The 18,229-nt window shown below is 47.5% G+C and overlaps 1 protein-coding gene across 4 annotated transcripts in view; it reads right to left on the reverse strand.

Annotated features, from left to right (window-relative positions):
* Positions 1-755: 755 nt before the first annotated feature.
* LDLRAD4 (low density lipoprotein receptor class A domain containing 4) overlaps positions 756-18,229 on the reverse strand; it is a 430,850-nt gene continuing 413,376 nt past the window's right edge. For all 4 annotated transcript variants that reach the window (XM_024235957.3, XM_054537609.2, XM_054537608.2 and 1 more), the window contains 2 exons: positions 7,106-7,159; positions 756-5,388 (listed from right to left, as the gene is read on the reverse strand). In XM_024235957.3, the coding sequence (XP_024091725.1) occupies positions 4,858-5,388; positions 7,106-7,159 (585 nt within the window). In that variant the 3' untranslated portion in view covers positions 756-4,857. The remainder of the gene's footprint in view (positions 5,389-7,105; positions 7,160-18,229) is intronic.

The raw sequence follows: 18,229 nt of genomic DNA on the forward strand, positions 1-18,229 counted from the left end.
ACTCAGAACATGAGGCACCTTAGTTGCTGAAAAACTGACATGCAGATCTCTGACATGATAGGGGTATATCTACATATATATAATGTGCACGGATAGTGTATATATAATCTCTATAGCTCTAACCCTCTCCCGCATTACACAAAAACAAGGACACGCGGAGGGGAGAAAGAAAAGGATGAAGGAAGACATTGCTTTCTTAGCAAGACATTCCTACACTCAGACAGCAGCTTCCTAATGCATCCAGTTCAGGAAGCAGCAGCAGCAGCAGCAGCAGCAAATGACTGTCTGACCCTGGCAGTAACATAAACTTGAACTCTGCAAAGGACACAGCGTGCTGGGTAATAAAGAATGCTGAAATCTTGGTTCCTAAAAAATATAGACCACTGCAAGGCTAAGAGTGCTTTCCATTGTCTGTTCACATCTCTGTGATCTGTGGAGGTGCTGGCAGCTGGCAGTGGTGGAAATGGTGAATGGTAAGCCACGTAGCTGCTGAGAACTAGCATTTAGGATCTGGGCCGGAAGCAACATTTTTTTAATTTGTGACTTTCCTCACACCAAGAAGGGGAAGTTCTCCCTTTGCCCACCCGTCATTCAATTGTTCTTTCACCTCAGTAGGCCAAGCACGCGGCATTCTCAGTCAGTGTGAGCAGGAGAGCAAAGGGCAGGCTGTGGGGCATGTTCGTGGCATGAAGCCTTGGCTCCAAGCACTGGCTTTAATCACTTAAGCAAGCAACGCAAAAGTTAACAGAAACCAAGTATCTTTCCCAATTTTTTCTTTCATACACTGCTGAGCTTTGGAAATTTTTAAAAAAATGAATGGTACACAAAGTTAATGCTGCCATTCTAAGTAGCAAAATTCAATCAACGAGCAGTGCAGCAAGCCCCTGAGATGGGGGCGCATCCAGTCATGGCTGCGTGGGGGGCCGGGCTCCCTGCGCCCACAGCAGCATGTCTCTGAGCCTGCCAGTGACCAACGCCATGAGCCGGTCCTTTGAGGGAGGGCTTGGGACTGGGTGCTGTGTGACTCTGTACTAGCAACCAGTATCTGGCCTAAGGACATATTTGAAATGCTCTGCACCAGCGCCTTCCTAAAAAGAAGAGCCGCTGGATGGAAGATAGAGGATGGCCCCAGTCAGAGATAGGAACTGTTGGTTCAGAGAGGAAGGCAGGGATTTGGATGGATTCTTCTAGGTCAGAGAAGCTTTCTAAAACTGCTTCCTTTTGAGCCTTTCTCATTCTTATGAAGATGAAATAAATGTGAAAGAGATCAAATGGAGATACGTGGAAGTTCAAGAAGTCCTCGCCTGGGTACAAAATTCCTCTGCTGGTGTCACGAGGCCTCCCCCATTTACTGTTGGCCCCTATTCCCTGCCTCAGTTTGAGCCAAAATTAGTGAATGGAAATGCAGTCCTCACGATAAATCTTTTAAAAATTCTCTTCTGCTCTCTTGGGATTTCTTGTGGCTTGGGTGTGTGTCCATGCGTTTATGTGGTGGGGAGGGTGAGGATATGCTTGTCAAGCTTCTGTATTAGTAAATTTTGGACACTGAAAATAGATCAACTATTGAAATACATAATTTGCTTCATGAAATCTCTTTTCCATTAAGGATTGCATCAGTATTTAAAAAGAATGCTAGAGTTTCTGAAAAAGCAAATGCTGGAAGATTGTGTTCTTATAGATGGGATTCAAGATGCCTTGGGTCTCCTACACCTGGAACAAGGGACAAAAGTCAGCGGTATGCCCAAGAGCGTTCATTCATTCCCACCAAATGTTCTTCCTAACAATGCAATCCACACTTTGCTGGAATAATCTAAGATTATAAACCTATCACTGATTGCCCAAATCACTGGTTACTAAACTGGACCCATGGGTTCTATAAGCTAAAAAAAGGGTTATTGAAAGAACAATAGGCCCCACTGTGTAAGCTTCATCTTCCCAATCGCTACTCTTTCAACGCCACGCTAGCCATGAGGCGACACGGTACGAACAGGTCAGCCACAACCTTCAAAAGAGCTACTGATCTAAACCACCTTTTCCTTGTGCTGAAGGGAAATTGACTATCAATTCATGTTATGACCTTGGCTTTTAAACTAATTCATTACAGAGTCCCAGCCTCGAAGACCTTTCAAAGTCATGGTTTGATATGTATGTGTCTTTAAATAACTATTTAACAAAGGCAATTCTCTAGGGTGGTTGAATGGGAGGAGCCTTTCTTGAAAGATGATTAAAGGTATCCGAATTACCTAATTATCTCGCCAATACTGTGGACATGTTCAAAACATTCATATACTCGCAGTTACTAAGGAATTCACAAGTCTCTGCTCTGAGCCCCTTCTTGAGGCAGGTAGAGAAGTAAGGACTGTGAAGCCATTTGAGAGCTAGAGCTGTGGGGTGCATCTCCTGCTTCACCAAAACTGCAGGTGAGAACTGAAATGATGGAATCACTCACCTCGCCTCCGCATCTGTGGGCACACCTGACCAAGAATCCACTGCAAGTCCCTGCCAGCAGGGCCTGATGGGAACACCGGCTCCTCATCTTTGCCTGACAGAGGAAGAGAGGCTAATCTGGAGAGCCAGTGAACCTTCAGGGCGTCTCCAGGGTTGGGGAGGGTCCTTCTGGCCCCAAGCCAATCTCTGCCCTGAGAGCTGGATTCTCTCCAGCAGAGGCCTTCCAAGTGTCACTGGCACAAGACTGAATCCAGTCTCAGAACCTCCACTGTGACTCTCAACTGTATATACTTCCACACACGGTTGTAAGCATGAGCTGACAACTGGTGCCCGTGTTTTTCCTCTCTCCTTTTAAGAGTTAGACTAGTTCTGTGGATGTTACTGTGTGCAAAGGATGAATGTAATGGAAATTCCAATCCTCAAAACAAACAAACAAACAAAAACCAGTGACCTATCTACAGAGGTAAGAAGCAGAAGGGAACAGACTAGGATCAGACAACTCTTGGGGTTTGGAACAGTCTCTCCAGTTACAGCACAGAGCCACCGCACCAACGGATCACCTTCGAGACCCACAGACAGACACAAACACACACACGCGGATTTGGCTTTAAAGCTGCATAGATGGGAGTCATGGAATCACCATTCCAACTCATCTTGTTACGTGAAGAGGCCACAGAGGCCCACCATCCACATGGCAGACTGTACTGCAGATAAGCCCTTCTCCACGTGCAGTGTCTGCTAAACGTGTTGGCTGCTGCTCTTCTAAAAGCCAGTGCTTACATCTGCAGAAGAAAGTTATTTTTTTCATTGTATATAAGAATGAATATTTGTAAATATCAGGAATATTAAAACTAACAATATTTAAAATTAGTTTTCTAGTTGCATTTTAACTGCATGTTGTGCTTTTTACCCGGTGCTCTTCAGTCACTTGCCCCTTCCACTGTTCTCTGACTGTCCAGTTCTTGCCTTCAGTACAAAGGCTGGCCTGGGGAAGGGTTTGGTAGAATCCTGCGGGAATGTGGGTAGGTTTTGAGCACTGCATTCCTTTAAGAATGCTATGCTAATACTAGTGACATACAATAACCCACAATGGCTTATTACCACGATCAGCAACATGGCATTCTTCCGTCATTTCTAGGGCCTTCCAAAGCATAAGAAACCACCACCCACACCACTCCCACACGAAGTTCTGGGTAGGCTGGATGTGGGGTGGCTGCTGGGAGCCTCCTGTGAACTGAGCAGCCCTGCAGAACTGAACTAAGCTGTCGAGGAAAGGGGAGAGGCAATGGGAATATACTGAGGAGTCACATATTTCAACAGTATGCAGAATAACCACCTCGCATTTTAAACAATTTATTGCATAAAATAAGGTATGTATTTGAATATATTTCATGCTATAGTGAAAAAAATCTAAATTACTGAAGAAATTGCACTGCTGGAGGATGAGGGCAGCACTGCATGATACTGGATCCATAAATGCATGTGTTCATTTTCTCATAAACTATGCAGCCTAAGATTAGCAGAGTAACTCAAAATAACAAGTCAGAAATGCTGGAACTTAATCTTCCCTATCTTCCATCCAAAAGTCTCCAAAAGCTTCAGCGATGCACTGCTATTTGATGCAAACTCCTGCAACAATAATGACTTTTTTGATTTACATAAGTTGGTAAAATGTTAGGCTACGTCCCCAAATATCTTTTCTTGGATGATTCTGGGGACCACTCCAGGATATTCCTTGGGCCTGATTACAATCCACAGGTGAAAAGACAACATACAGAACTTCACGTAAAACAGTTCCCTCGTAAATATTTTCAACATTAAGATAGTGCAACTTTTAAAACACATCATCACAACACAAAGGAGCTCCTTGCACTCATCTAACTTCTCCACTTTATACCTTGGCACACAAAACAAGAATTTTGATTCATATTTTTAAAACAAAATAAAAGTTCCACACCTTAGGAGAAAAAGCGAACTGGCTGGTTCTTCCCCAAAATAATATATAATAATGCTTCCTTCTTTATTCGGTTAATTATAAAACAGGCCATTCTGGCCTCATTTATCTGCAAAGTCTCCTTTCACAATTAAATAAATCAAATACCTCTGTGGGTTTTATTTCATGATATCTTCAAAGCATCCCTTTCTCTGTTTTCCCCTGCCCACACCCCCATCCCAACCCCTGTCCCCAAATAAACACTGTTTGCGGTCAGACCAGATGGAAGTTTGTATCATTTCAGTCTAGTTTGCATGCAATTCCCCTAAAAGGAATCAGAAACAAAGACCGTGTTTGCTCATTTGGTTTTACTTATTTGTACCATGTGAAACTGAACAACACTGTGCGCAGGAGGGGCCCAGCGGCCGCTTCCCTCCTTGGTTTCTTTCTCCAGCTGAAGTGCACGTTGGAGGGAATCAGACCAGGTTCCCAGGCTTCCTATCTTTGCCTTTGATGGGTACTATTGTGCTCTCTGCATTGTTCTGCTGAAACTGCAGTCTGCTGCCCCTGTGTGCGTTGCTGCGCTGGTGATGGAGGAAAGAGGCACCTGGGTGGTGGCCCATCACCTCGCTGTATGTGGGGGGCGGCCCCTCCATCCTCCCGTTACTGCTGCAGGTGCTTGCACTGATGCCCGAGTTGCTGCTGGGTGGGCATGGGCCCCCGCTATACATAGCAATGTCTATCAAATCACTGTCAAATATGGTTCGGTTGGGCGGGGCCCTCACGGACTCTCGGTTGAGTTCCATCTGCTGTTCAGGGTCCCGCAGCTGCAGGGTGCAGGGCCCCTGGTAAGGAGGTGGCTCTTCACCGTCGGACAGGGAGATGGTGGGAGGAAGATCAATCTCGTGCTGCACATAGGGGTAGGTGGGCTGGAAGCGGCTGAAGCGATCCCTCTGGATGAAGGACGGCGCTGTGAACCTGTCCCTGGACCGCGGGGCATGCATGATCTGGAAGGAAAAGAGGAGAGGCTTGAAGACGGTTTGGGCACAATGATGACCATAAATGTGTCAGAATCAAGGAAAGTCACGCTTGGTCTGTGTTCCTACCAGTTTGAACACCATCTCCCAGGGGAAAAAACAAAAAAACAGGAAAATCCAATTCCAGAAAAAAAAGTGTACTTTTCTGATTCCTTATGACAAACCACTCACCTTGCCAAATCCCAGCGCATCCAGGAGGGCTGAGCAATGGAGAGCTGTGGGTAATGGAAAGCTTGGGCTCCTGGGAGTTACTGTGCGTGCTACGCGTGCATTTTCCCCTTGGAAACAGAACACACTAGGAACTCCAAGAGTCACAGGGCGAAGAGCACTGCGGCCTGCACTCGGACCTGGTCACCAGTGACCTCGTCCAGGCCTCAGCTTCTCTATAACTTACGAGGACAGGACAGGGCTGCCTGCTTTCTCAGGTCCCTGCTAGCTCTAGAAGCTAGAACTTATGATTCAGAAAAGTAAGGAGGGGCTCCGAGATTTTTTATTTTTATTTAATTTTTAATCTTAATTTTTTTTTTTTTTTTGAGACAGGGTCTGGCTCTGTCACCTAGGCTGGAGTGCAGTGGCGAGATCTTGGCTTATTGCAACCTCAACCTTCTGGGCTCAAGTGATTCTCCCACCTCAACCTCCTGAGTAGCTGGGACTACAGGTGCACACCACCATGCCTAGCTTTTTTTTTTTTGAGGTGGGGTTTTGTCATGTTGCATAGGCTTGTCTTGAACTCCTGAGCTTAAGTGACCCACCCACCTCAGCTTCCTAAAGTGCTAGGAGTACAGTCATGAGCTACTGCGCCAGCCAGGACTCTGAGTAAGCAGAAGTTATAACTTCACACAGTGGTACGTGGAGCAGACACAAAGCATTGGGTTGATTTATTAATTATTTAAAGAAGATTATTGCCCTACCAATTACTTTTTAACAAATCCCCCCAAAAAGACTGTTTTTTCTTTGTGGCTCCTAGACTTTTCCAGTTATTTGGAATCTGAATAAAAGTTTCTTGTAGTTATTTTTAGTCACTGACATGAAAAATGTTTTTTACTCAAGTAAATATGATTATAGTAATTTATTTTTTCAAAATGAATCCAGGTAGTACATTTCTTACAAAATCTTCTCATTTGTTCTACCATCCCAGTTTCTTCTAGGAGACGGCTCTTTTATATACTTCTATATATACACACACGCATATATGCATAGATGTGTGTGTGTATACATATATGTGTATATACATGCATTTAATATACACACATATCTACACACATACATAGAGATACTGATTTCTCTCACACCATTATTTTTAACTTAAAGGCAAAAAAAGTTATTTTAAAATCCACATTATTACACTTGGAGATGTGGGAATGAATCATGCTATGATATTTATAAACTGTGCCCACACTTGCCAAGGCACATTAGTAGAAGCTTATGGGATCATGTAAAGATAAGTGATTCTCAAATTGTTTTTGATAAGGAGCTTTAGACTAGCAGGAATAATCGCTGGAAGATTCTAGGGGAAGTCCCCTCCCACTTTTGATCAAAGTTCTAGGCAATGCCTTCCTCCAAAAGTGTCAGCCCACGTGGTGAGGCCCCCTCCCCTTCCACCCCACGTGGCAGGGACACGCCCCCTTCATCCCCCTCTCCCCCCCCGCCCTGCCCCGCGCAGCCCTCACCTCCTGGGGCCCCTTACCTCCGAGGCGCCCGGCCGCGGTGCGGCGCTGTCTGAAGGCCACAGGCACCCTTCCTGGCGGAGGGGAAGGGGAGGAGAGTGGGGAACAAGAAACAGAGGAAAATCATTAGCCCCGCATACACCTAAAAACATGAACCACAACTTCTGGAAACGGGGATCTGCATAAAACGTGGAGCGAGGCCGGGCGCCATGACTCACGCCTGTAATCCTAGCACTTTGGGAGGCAGAGGCAGATGGATCACAAGGTCAGCAGTTCGAGACCAGCCTGGCCAACATGGTGAAACCCCATCTCTAATAAAAATACAAAAATTAGTTGGGCGTGGTGGCGGGTGCCTGTAATCCCAGCTACTCGGGAGGCTGAGGCAGGAGAATCGCTTAAACCTGGGAGGCGGAGGTTGTAGTGAGCCGAGATATTGCCACTGCATTCCAGCCTGGGCGACAGAGTGAGACTCCCTATCAAAAAAACAAAAACAAAAAAATAGATAAACAAACAAAAACGTGGAGCGAGAAAGAGCCCGTCCCTTTTCAGACCTCTTGTCTACATGGAGGGATGTGAACAAAAGGAAACATGGAAAAGTTGAACTCCTGGCCAGATTAGATTTGAAGTGGAATATGGCTCACTCTCTACACCTGTGTGCTTGAAATACATTCAAGATGACTGTCCAACCGCAGTCAGTGGCCGCCCGACGAGGGCAGGCTGGGTTGAGGAAGCCCTGGCAGAGGTGGCCCCGGGCCCGCCCGTGCCCTGCCCGGCCTCCAGCAGAGGCGCAAGTCCGCGCTCGCAGGTGGACGGCCCTTTCCGAGCCTGGACTCAGGATCCCCCAGCGAGTGTCCTCTCCAGTCCGCTTATTCACAGGGCAGATGCAACTTCACATCTGGTGAGTTAGTATCTTTCTTCAAAAACGTTTGGCCAGATTGACAAGGTGACAGGCCAGCCACAGGCCTCAGCAAAGGTTCTTTCCAAGGCCCCACGCGTGCTGGAAAAAAAAGTACGCGTGGTACCATTTTCAGCCCAGAGTGTGGCTGTCAGCAGGGTCCGCGGGGCTGTCGGCCGTCACGGGAGAGCGGGAACTCAGCGTGTAGGGGCCCGCGTTTGGGGAATTCTCGGAAACGGGCGGGCTGGGCCATCACTGAGCCTCCGACGGCCCCGGCGCCAGCAGCGAGGGACGGCGCGGACAGAAACACCGCGCCCCGCGTTTGTCCAACACGGCCCTTTCCTAAGATACTCGGGGACATCTTGGAATCAGTGGCAAACGTATACGGCGGTCCAGCTGCGCGGGGACGAACGGTGGGCTCAGGGACCGCCTGTAACGGGAGGGAAGGGCCCGGCCTGGCGGGCACAGACGAGGGCGGGGGTCCGGCGCCAGCGGGGCGGAAGCGGGAAGGGGGCGGAGGCGCTCCCACCGCCGGCGGCCCAGGCTCGGCCCGCAGGGGCGCTCCTCGCTCGGGAGCCCAGTCAGCCGCAGCCAGGAACGCCGCCGGGTCCATCTGCGGGGCACTCAGAGGGGCTGAGCAGTTCCTGAAAACGTAGTGACTGTCCCCGCTGGCCTCATTTCCCGAAACACGAGCAAACCCGGCCAAGTGCCCACAGGAGTCCCCGTCCAGCCCGGCTGCGCCCCCGAGGACCGGCCCTCGGCTGACCCAGCGCCCCGCTCCCCTCGCCGCACCCCACGCCGACAGGCGGCCCCGCCTCCCCGGACAGGAAACCGCCCGAGGCGCGCCTGCTGCTCCTCTGGGCCGCCGCCTCTCTCCCTCACCCCAGTCCTCTGCCCTGCATTTCCCTCGCCCGCCACAGGCCCCGGCCTCCCTCCTGTTCTGCAGCATTGAGTGTCTGGGCAGAGGCCGCTGCGCTAGGCGGCACCCGCTGCGGCTTCCCTGAATGAATGCAAGGACTATCTTAACCTATCTAATCAATCGATGGATCCATCTATCTCTGTCTAATCTGTTTCTATTCATTCATCCATCTAGAATCTATCCATCTGTCCTTCTAATATATTTCTATCCATTTGTCTCTGCCTATCCAACTTATCCATTCATCAAGCAATCTAGGCTATCTAAATATCTGTCCGTCTCTCTCTCTCTCTCTCTCCATCCATCCATCCATCTAATCCATCTATTGAGATGGGGATCTCGCTATGCTGCCCAAGCTGATCTTGAACTCCTGGGCTCAAGTGATCCTGCCTCAGCCTGCTAAAGTGCTGAGATCACCACGCCCAGCTAAAGGACTCTCCTCCTCTCTGGGAAATTCACAGCGCCCATAACTAAGAATTGTTGCTGTTGACATCTCATCAGACGTGTCTCATCTTTTCCTCTATACGTGTACTTTAAAAAACTACACACGTAATACATGTATACATTCTCCCTTGTACCACACACAACCAAAGCCATTCTAGAGTCCCAAATCCACCCGTATCCTGGTGCTGCACCTCTGCACTGTCTTTTTAATAATGCATTTCCCATACCTACATGCGTGACACACGTTAATTTGTTAAATAAGTAACTAAATTCTTTCTTAAGTCCTGTGAACCCAGGTGCCCCACTTCTCCGTTCCCTCTCTCTCTCATTGGCCTTATCCAGCCTGTCAGCAGGTCTTCTAACGCATCCCACAGAGAGTTCCTGAGGCCAGGAAAGGGGTGCAGAGGGTAACGCAGGGCATGCCTGCAGCCCTGGGGTCTCCTCCCCGCCACACCACCTTCCTCATCAGCCTTGCTGCCCGGGTCAAGCCAGCCCTGGACCTTTCCCAGGCCAGCCCACCAGTGTGGGTCTCATCTGCTCCTGTTGCTCAAAACAAGGGCACAATTGTTATCTATTCATTTTGCTTGCTGGGGTGGAAAAAGGTGTTCTGCCCTGAGGTTCTCAAAGCCTGAGAACCAAGCCTGGAGCAGGAGGAGAGTTGGCCACTGGTAGAGAGGAGTTCAGGCCATTCCTGCCTTGGGACATCTGCCAGATGGGATGGCCTGGAGATGAGAACTTTTCCTGCCTGGCTTTTGTTTTTTGCAGGAATAATGTAACAGCAAAATTAAAAATCCAAAATGGGAGGAAATGCATCTACAGTCCCATCATCCTAATACTTCAACGGATTTCATTTTTTTTTTTTTTTTTTTTTGAGACGGAATCTTGCTCTGTTGCCCAGGCTGGAGTGCAGTGGTGGGATCTCGGCTCACTGCAAGCTCCGCCTCCCGGGTTCACGCCATTCTCCTGCCTCAGCCTACCGAGTAGCTGGGACTACAGGCACCCGCCACCATGCCCGACTAATTCTGTTTTTTTTTTTGTATTGTTAGTAGAGACGGGGTTTCACCATGTTAGCCAGGATGGTCTCGATCTCCTGACCTTGTGATTCGCCCGCCTTGGCCTCCCAAAGTGCTGGGATTACAGGCATGAGCGCACCTTGCCAATTTCTTTCTTTAAGTGCTTTTCTAATGCTTGTTCATTTGCATATATTAAATTTATACAGTTGTAACCATAATGTGGCCAGAGTTGTGTATTCTCTTCTTCACAGAGTATAACATAAGCACTTTCCCCTACCACCACCAGTTTTTTTCCAGTTTTATTGAGGTATAATAACAAAAATTATGACTACATAATAATTTATTTATTTACTGACAATTGCCCCCTGCCCCAATTTATTTACTTTTATAGGAAACTTTTTTCCCAGGCCTCTCACCCACACGGTACATGGGGACGTTATAACTACAACATGCTGTGGTGGAACAGCTTGAGGCCAAAACCCGAGAAGGCTGGCATTCCAGCTCTGTGCCCCAGGCTGCTATGCAGAAAACTCAGATGGGAAGACTGACCGGAGTTCTAAAAAGGCAATCACCCCGTAGCATTAGCTGATGCTCACTCCACAGCCTTCTCTGGTCAGTCCACCAAGGCTGTCACACGCTGACTGTTGGCAAGGTCACCGTCCTTAGCCCTTAAACCTCTCGTGTTGCTGGTGAAGCCTGCTGGCTCCTGCTCCATCTCTGTCAAACAAAGATTTGACTCTGTGACCGGCGTCCTCCAAGGGGCTTGTGCCAACTGAGAGAGTGCAGATAGCTGAGTACAAAGATGTGTCTCCCTTGTCTAGGTTGGGGGTCTCTTCACTCACCCCACATGCTACGGAGAACATTTTCAGGGAGAAGGGGGCTCACTACACAGCTGGCTGCCGCTCAGATGGCAGCATTCCCGCATCCTCATTATGGGGCCAATTTTAATCAACAATAAAGGCACTGATGTTCTCGGCTAATGCTTGCATTGTTGTATTACTCAAAATAAGCTGTGAAATAAGATAATACTTAAAGTAGTTCACAGAATTTTAAGCAATAGGAACAAAACTCTGTTAATAACTTCATACAGGCTGAAATGCATTCCGTCTTGTAGGCTATTTCCTTGTAAGAACAACCAAAAGGGAGGCAGCCATTCACCCAGCTGTTCATTCATGACCTCACTATACATGTACTGAATACTTCCTTGCAGCGGGTCTCAGTCCTCTTCCACTGCAACATGTGAGCAGATGTGCACATGTCCAACAGATACTGGTGCTGCATGTCCCCAAGGGGTGGGAGACAGGGGCTTCTGCACAGTTGCCAGGGCTCATGGAGTCACTCCAAACCCAAGAAGCTCAAGAAAGCATCCTGGAATGCCAGTGGGTTAGAGGGACATTACTCTAGGGATCACTTTGAATGAATTCTAGTTTACTTTTTAAGTTACATTACTCTCAAATCACTCATATTTGACCATTATAAGGACCAGTTCCTTGAGACCCACATCGCACTGAGCAGGACTTATCAGGGGCTGCTATACCTGCCCCAGGATGCTTACGAGAGGGCACCTGCTCTAGGGGCACACAGGTCTGGCAGCAGCTTTCAGAGGCCTCTTGTATGTGCACTGCCTTGCAAGCATGTTTTTATTCTCTTACTTTCTCCCTGGAACAAAGGCACTAACAAAAAAGGTAACAAGAATTATCTGATGACAATTTAATGTTACACAGATGGACGCTACCGCTATCAGCACAGGTATACATCTGTAAGGGTAAGAAGTCTCTGAGGTTAGGTAGCCATTGCATAGGCTAGAATTCTGCCCATGTTTTTCATTTTTAAATTTAAAACATTTTTATTTATTATTTTTTTAAGAGACAAAGTCTATGTTGCCCAGGATGGAGAGCAGCACATTTTCATAAATGTGCTCATAGCATTGAACTCCCGGCCTCAAACCATCCTCCCACCTCAGCCTCCCGGATAGCTGGAACTACAGGTGTGTGCCACCGAGCTCAGCTTCTGCCACTTTCCGAACTGTGATCTCAGGCAGCTCATTTAGTTTCTCCCAGCCTCAGTTTCCTTATTTGTAAAAAGAGGTTGTGACAAGTTAGTGGGTGCAGCGCACCAGCATGGCACATGTATACATATGTAACTAACCTGCACATTGCGCACATGTACCATAAAACCTAAAGTATAATAATAATAATAATAATAATAATAATAAAAGAGGTTGTCATGAGGCTCAAATACCATTTATGAGAATTCCTTAGCACAGTGCCTTAAATAAGCTTCAGCAAATGGTAGCTCTTCTCATCACAGGTAATGGTTACTTGCTGCTGTTATGCACAGTTAAAGGGGGATAAATTTCCATTATCTCTTTTTTTTTTTTTTTTTTTTTGTTGTTGTTGAGATGGAGTCTTGCTCTGTTGCCCAGGCTGGAGTGCAGTGGCATGATCTTGGCTCATTGCAACCTCTGCCTCCCGGGTTCAAGCGATTCTCCTGCCTCAGCCTCCTGAGTAGCTGGGACTACAGGCATGCACCACCATGCCTGACTAATTTTTGTATTTTTAGTGGAGATGGGGTTTCACTATGTTGGCCAGGTTGGTCTCGAACTCCTGACCTCAAGTGATCCACCCGCCTCGGCCTCCCAAAGTGCTGGGATTACAGGTGTGAGCCACCGCGCCCCGCCTAATTTCCATTAGCTCTTTTAAGATATTCCTTATTCATGGACATTTCCTTATTTTTTTTTTTAAAACAGTATTCCAAAGGTGGCATTTTGAATGGAAAGGCTGAGGAATGGGGGCAGCTTAAGCAATGTTGTGTTAATTCCAGATTTCTTCAGGAGCTTTCTCCTAAGGTTGGGTGCTGCATTAACCAAGAGTCTCCTCACAGGCAAGTTCTTCTCTGGCTCTGGCTACTTGGTTTCAGTAGAACCCCAGGTGCTACACAGACCAACGGCCCACCACTGCATAAAGACTATCTGTGCTCTTAAAATATTAGCCCAGCATGGCAATCAGCTGCCCACCGAGGCAGTCACCATGACTACAAACCTCGGCAGAGATTATCTGTACCATGCGCTGTTTTCTTGATGTCATGAGGTCACACAGGGAGGCAGTGGATGGGGTAAAAAAAAAAAACAACTTTAGGCCAGGCATCGTGGCTCATGCCTGTAATCCCAGAATTTTGCGAGGCCAAGGTGAGTGGATCACCTGAGGTCAGGAGTTCAAGACCAGTCTGGCCAACATGGTGAAAAGCCGTCTCTACTAAAAATACAAAAAAATTTAGCTGGGCACGGTGGTGCACGCCTGCAATCCCAGCTACTGAGGAGGCTGAGGCAGGAGAATTGTTTGAACCTGGGAGGCCGAGGTTGTAGTGAGCAGAGATCGCACCACTGCACTCCAGCCTGGGCGACAGACCAAGACTCCATCTCAAAACAAAAACAAAAACAAAAACAAAACAAAAACAACTTTATAACATTCAACTTTGTGAAAAGTCTTTATTTTCCTTTGGGCTTTTTTTTTTTTTTTTTCCTAAAATGAAATCTGTATTGTGAATGAATACAGTGGACCACTGAACAACATGTGTTTAAACCTGGCTGTTCCACTAAAATGCAGATTTTTTTCAACCCAATGTGTATTCATGAGATGGAAAAGCCTCTCATACAGAGGGGCCGACCTTTTTTGTCCATGGGTTCAGCAGGACAGACTGTGGGACTTGAGCATGCTGGGACTGTGGTGTATTTGGAGGTCCCAGAACCAATCCCCTGAGGGTACCAAGGGACAGCTGGGCCTTGCTGTTTGTCACTCTCCTGCGAGTGTAGTCACTGTCAGACAATCACTCCTGTTTGAACATCTCTGAGTAGGATGAGAACATTTTTCTTTGGGGTCTATAAAGCTGTGGGCAGGGTTTTGACAGCAGTAAACACGCCAAAGGCAGAGGCTTTGCTGAGACAGTCCCTAGCCGATATCCACAGAAGGCACAATCACACACACACACACACGTGGGCATAGCTGTCTTCTCTGCTACGTACACTTGGAATTATAACGTTAGTCTAGTGCTCTGGCCTCTCTGGCTTGGCCCTGGAAGTTGCCCCCATGGGCAGCTCCGGAGAGCATGGCTGCCCAGACCCAGGGACCACCCTGAGGGGCTGGCTGGTCAAATGACTCTACTGAATCCAGACTTTTTATTCCTATATCTATGGAAAAGGGACACAGAACGGTTCCAAATCTTGCAGGCTTGAGGACAGACATTTTCAGACTCCTTTACACTTGAGCAATCTGTTTCATATTTTCTTCCTTCTGAATGGTCAGTGAACGGCCACGCTAACAGGAAAACTCCCCACAAATTCAATCTGCTTGACACCAAAACATTTGCATTAAAGAGAAAAAATACCACCGGATCTTCCAAATGATTGTCTTTATGGTGCTGAAAATCAAGATGTGCTATTTGCAGATCTGGAGAACAGTGACTGAATTTTTTTCCTTTTACATCAGACCATTTGGCACTTTTTTGGGGGGAGATGGGAAATACTCCAATGTTATGGTGTTTGGAGGTGGACTCTTTGCTAGGTAATTAGGTAATGAGGGTGGAGTCCTCATGAATGGGACCAGAACCCTTATAAGAAGAGGCTGGAGGCTAGCAAGCTCTTTCCACAAGAGAAGGTGGCAGTCTGCCACTGGGAAGAGTGGCCTCATCCGAACCCAACCGTGCTGGCACTGTGGTCTCTCATGTCCGACCTCCAGAATGAGAAATCAGTGTTTGCTGTTTATAAGCCACCCGGTCTACGGTACTTTGTTCTACCAGTCAAACTAAGGCTGAATTTTAAAGTTTTAGCTCTTATGTTTATATTTTTATCCATTTGAGTTAATTTTTGGGTATGTTATAAGGGTCCAATGTCATTCGTTTGCATGTGGCTATCCAGGTTCCCCATCACCACTCTGAAAAGGCTGTCCTTTCCCCATTGAATGGCCTTCGCATCCTTTCTGAAAATTACTTGACCATATATTTGAGAGTTTATCTCTGGACTCTCTGTTCTATTCCATTGGTCTATATATTTGTCTATATCCCAGCACCATACTGTTTTGATTACTACAGCTTTGTAGTAAGTTTTGAAATCAGGAATTGTGAGACCTTTAACTTTTCAAATCTTTTTTTTTTTGAGATTATTGTGGATATTTAGGGTCCCTTGAGATAATATATAAACTTTAGGATGGATTATTTTCCCTATTTCTGCAAAAAGCCTCTTTGGGATTTCAAAAGTGATTACACTGAAGTCTGTACATTGCTTATATAAACTTTAGGATGGATTATTTTTCCTATTTCTGCAAAAAGCCTCTTCGGGATTTCAAAAGTGATTACACTGAAGTCTGTACATTGCTTTCAGTAGTACTAACATCTTAAAAATAGTTAAGTCTTCCAATTCATGAATACAAGGTATCTTTCCATTTATTTGTATCTTCTTCCATTTCTTTCAGCGATGTTTTCTATTGCTTAGTGCACAAGTCTTTCACCTCCTTGGGTAAGTATATTTCTAAGTATTCTGTTCTTTTTGATGCTACTGAAAATGGAATTTTCTTAATTTCCTTACCAAATTGTTCACTGTACATGAAAATAAATGCAACTGATTTTTGCATGTTGATTCTGTATCCTGCTACTTTGCCGAATTCATTAGTTTTGACACTTTTTGGGTTATTTTTTAAATAGAATCTTTAAGGTTTTTACACATAAGGTCATGTCATCTTCTAACAGAGATACTTTTACTTCTTCCTTTCCACTTGGAATGTCTTTTATTTCTTTTTCCTGCCTAATTGCTCTGGCTAGAACTTCTAATTAATACTGTGTTGAACAGAAGTAGTGAAAGCAGGCATTCTTGTCTTGTTCCTGGTCTTAGAGGAAAAGCTTTCAGTCTTTCACCATTAAGTATGATGTAAGCTGTGGGCTTTTCATAGATAGCCTTTGTGATGTTGAAGTAGCTTCCTTCCATCCTACTTTGTTGAGGGTTTCTATTGTGAAAGGATGTGGAACTTCATCAAATACTGATGGCAGTGGTGGCCCATCTGGAGCAGCTGCTGCGAAGATGCTGGCTGCACCGGGGAAGCATGGCCAGGGCTCTGTGCTCCACGGAGCCGGTGAGAGCCAGGAACAGGTGGGAGCCCTGCCCTCTTCTGAGTTGGTGGGGCAGGAGCCCTGCCCTCCTGGGTGCAGCTGCAGTCACAAAGCTGCAGCTGCGGACCCAGGCATTCCTGTGCTCTCAGGGGCCTAGCAAAGTCCCCTGCCCCTGCAGGCTCAGAAGTGCCTGCTCCTGCTGCCTGGCCTCTCCCCGATCCTGGTGCCTGCTCCAATTTTGGAGCAAAGTTGAGGCTGAGCCTGGGCACTGTCACAATTCGGCCAGGTGTGTGTCTGCTCAGGGCGGTGCTGATATGTCAGCCCCCTGGCACCTCAGCCCCCTCCGGACTTTGGGTGCTGACGAGCATTGGTGGGAGGCTGAGGCAGGGGTGGGCTGAGGGTGGCTTGGTGTGGGCCTCCAGGTGCCCCTTGACACCAACAGCCTGGGCGCTGTGTACATGACTGATGGCAGCAGGAGGCAGACAGGCTCCTGGGCAAAAAGGGGCAGGTCCCTGCTGAAGCCCCACCTTCAAGCCAGGGATGGCCTAAAGCATGGGGGCCAAGCTGTCAGTTCTGAGTGGAGTCCACAGACCAGAGTAAGAACTTAGGATGCTTTTTCTGGGCCTGCTGTGGCCGTCCATGGACCAATCAGCATGCACTTCCTCCCTTTTGAGCTCATTAAAAATCCTGGATTCAGTTCGACTTGAACAGACGTCAGATCAACCTGCCTGTGGATAGGAGCTACTCACTGCAGGTCTCCTTTCCACTGACAGCTAGACACTTATTGCCATGACCTGCCTGAGGAAAGGAGCTAGCCATTGCCAGACAGACATCAGGATGACCTGCCTGGGGAAAGGAGCTACCCACTGTGGGTCTCCTCTCTGCTCTGAGCTGGACAGACATCAGGATGACCTGCTTACAGAAAGGAGCTATCCAGTCTGGGTCTCCTGAGAGCTGTTCTGTTGCTCAATGAAGCTTCTCTCCACCTTCTCACCCACCAGTTGTCCATGTACCTCATTCTTCTTGGATGTGGGACAAGAACTTGGGACCTGCTGAATGGTGGGACTAAAAGAGCTGTAACATAAACAGGGCTGAAACATGCCCCTTCACTCACCACACTGTGGGTAACAAGAAGGAAAGAAGAGCTGTGACCCTTAGGGCAGCCCAGACCTAGGGTTCTCCTAGCCAGGGCTGTGACGCGTCTTTGGGACTCTGCAGTTCCTGGTGTCTCCAAGATTCCGGGTACCATCACGTTCCCCTCATCCAGACGCAAGTGCCTGCAGTGGATGCTGCATGCAGTATATCTGGTCCAGCTGCAGCCTTGCACAGAGCAAACACCTATGCCAGCACCTGGAGCTGCCTGCCCTGCTGCAGCAACCAGTGCGCCTGGCTGTGCACAGTGGCTGGACCTTGCACTCACTTGCTCACACACCCCTCACCACTCCGTGCCTGGCTTGCCCTTGGCAGATGTGGGATCTGGGCCAGTAATGTGAGCTGAGCGCAGCCTGCCAGGGGAAGTGGGCAGGATGAGCCCAGTGGGCACGAGCAATACTCAGGCAGAAGGCACCACCAGCCACAAAGGTTTCTGACTGGCGAAGTGACACACTAAGGATCCTGTGACAATACTATTTCTGCATCAACTGAGATGACTGTGGGACAAGAACTTGGGACCTGCTGAATGAAGTTCGGGACCCCCAACTTCATTCTGTTAATGTAGTGTATGACACTGACTGAATTTCATGTATGGAACCATCCTTGCCTTCTGGGAATAAATGCCCCA

The sequence above is a fragment of the Pongo abelii genome, chromosome 17, assembly GCF_028885655.2.
Source record: "Pongo abelii isolate AG06213 chromosome 17, NHGRI_mPonAbe1-v2.0_pri, whole genome shotgun sequence".
Classification (NCBI taxonomy): Eukaryota; Metazoa; Chordata; class Mammalia; order Primates; family Hominidae; genus Pongo; species Pongo abelii.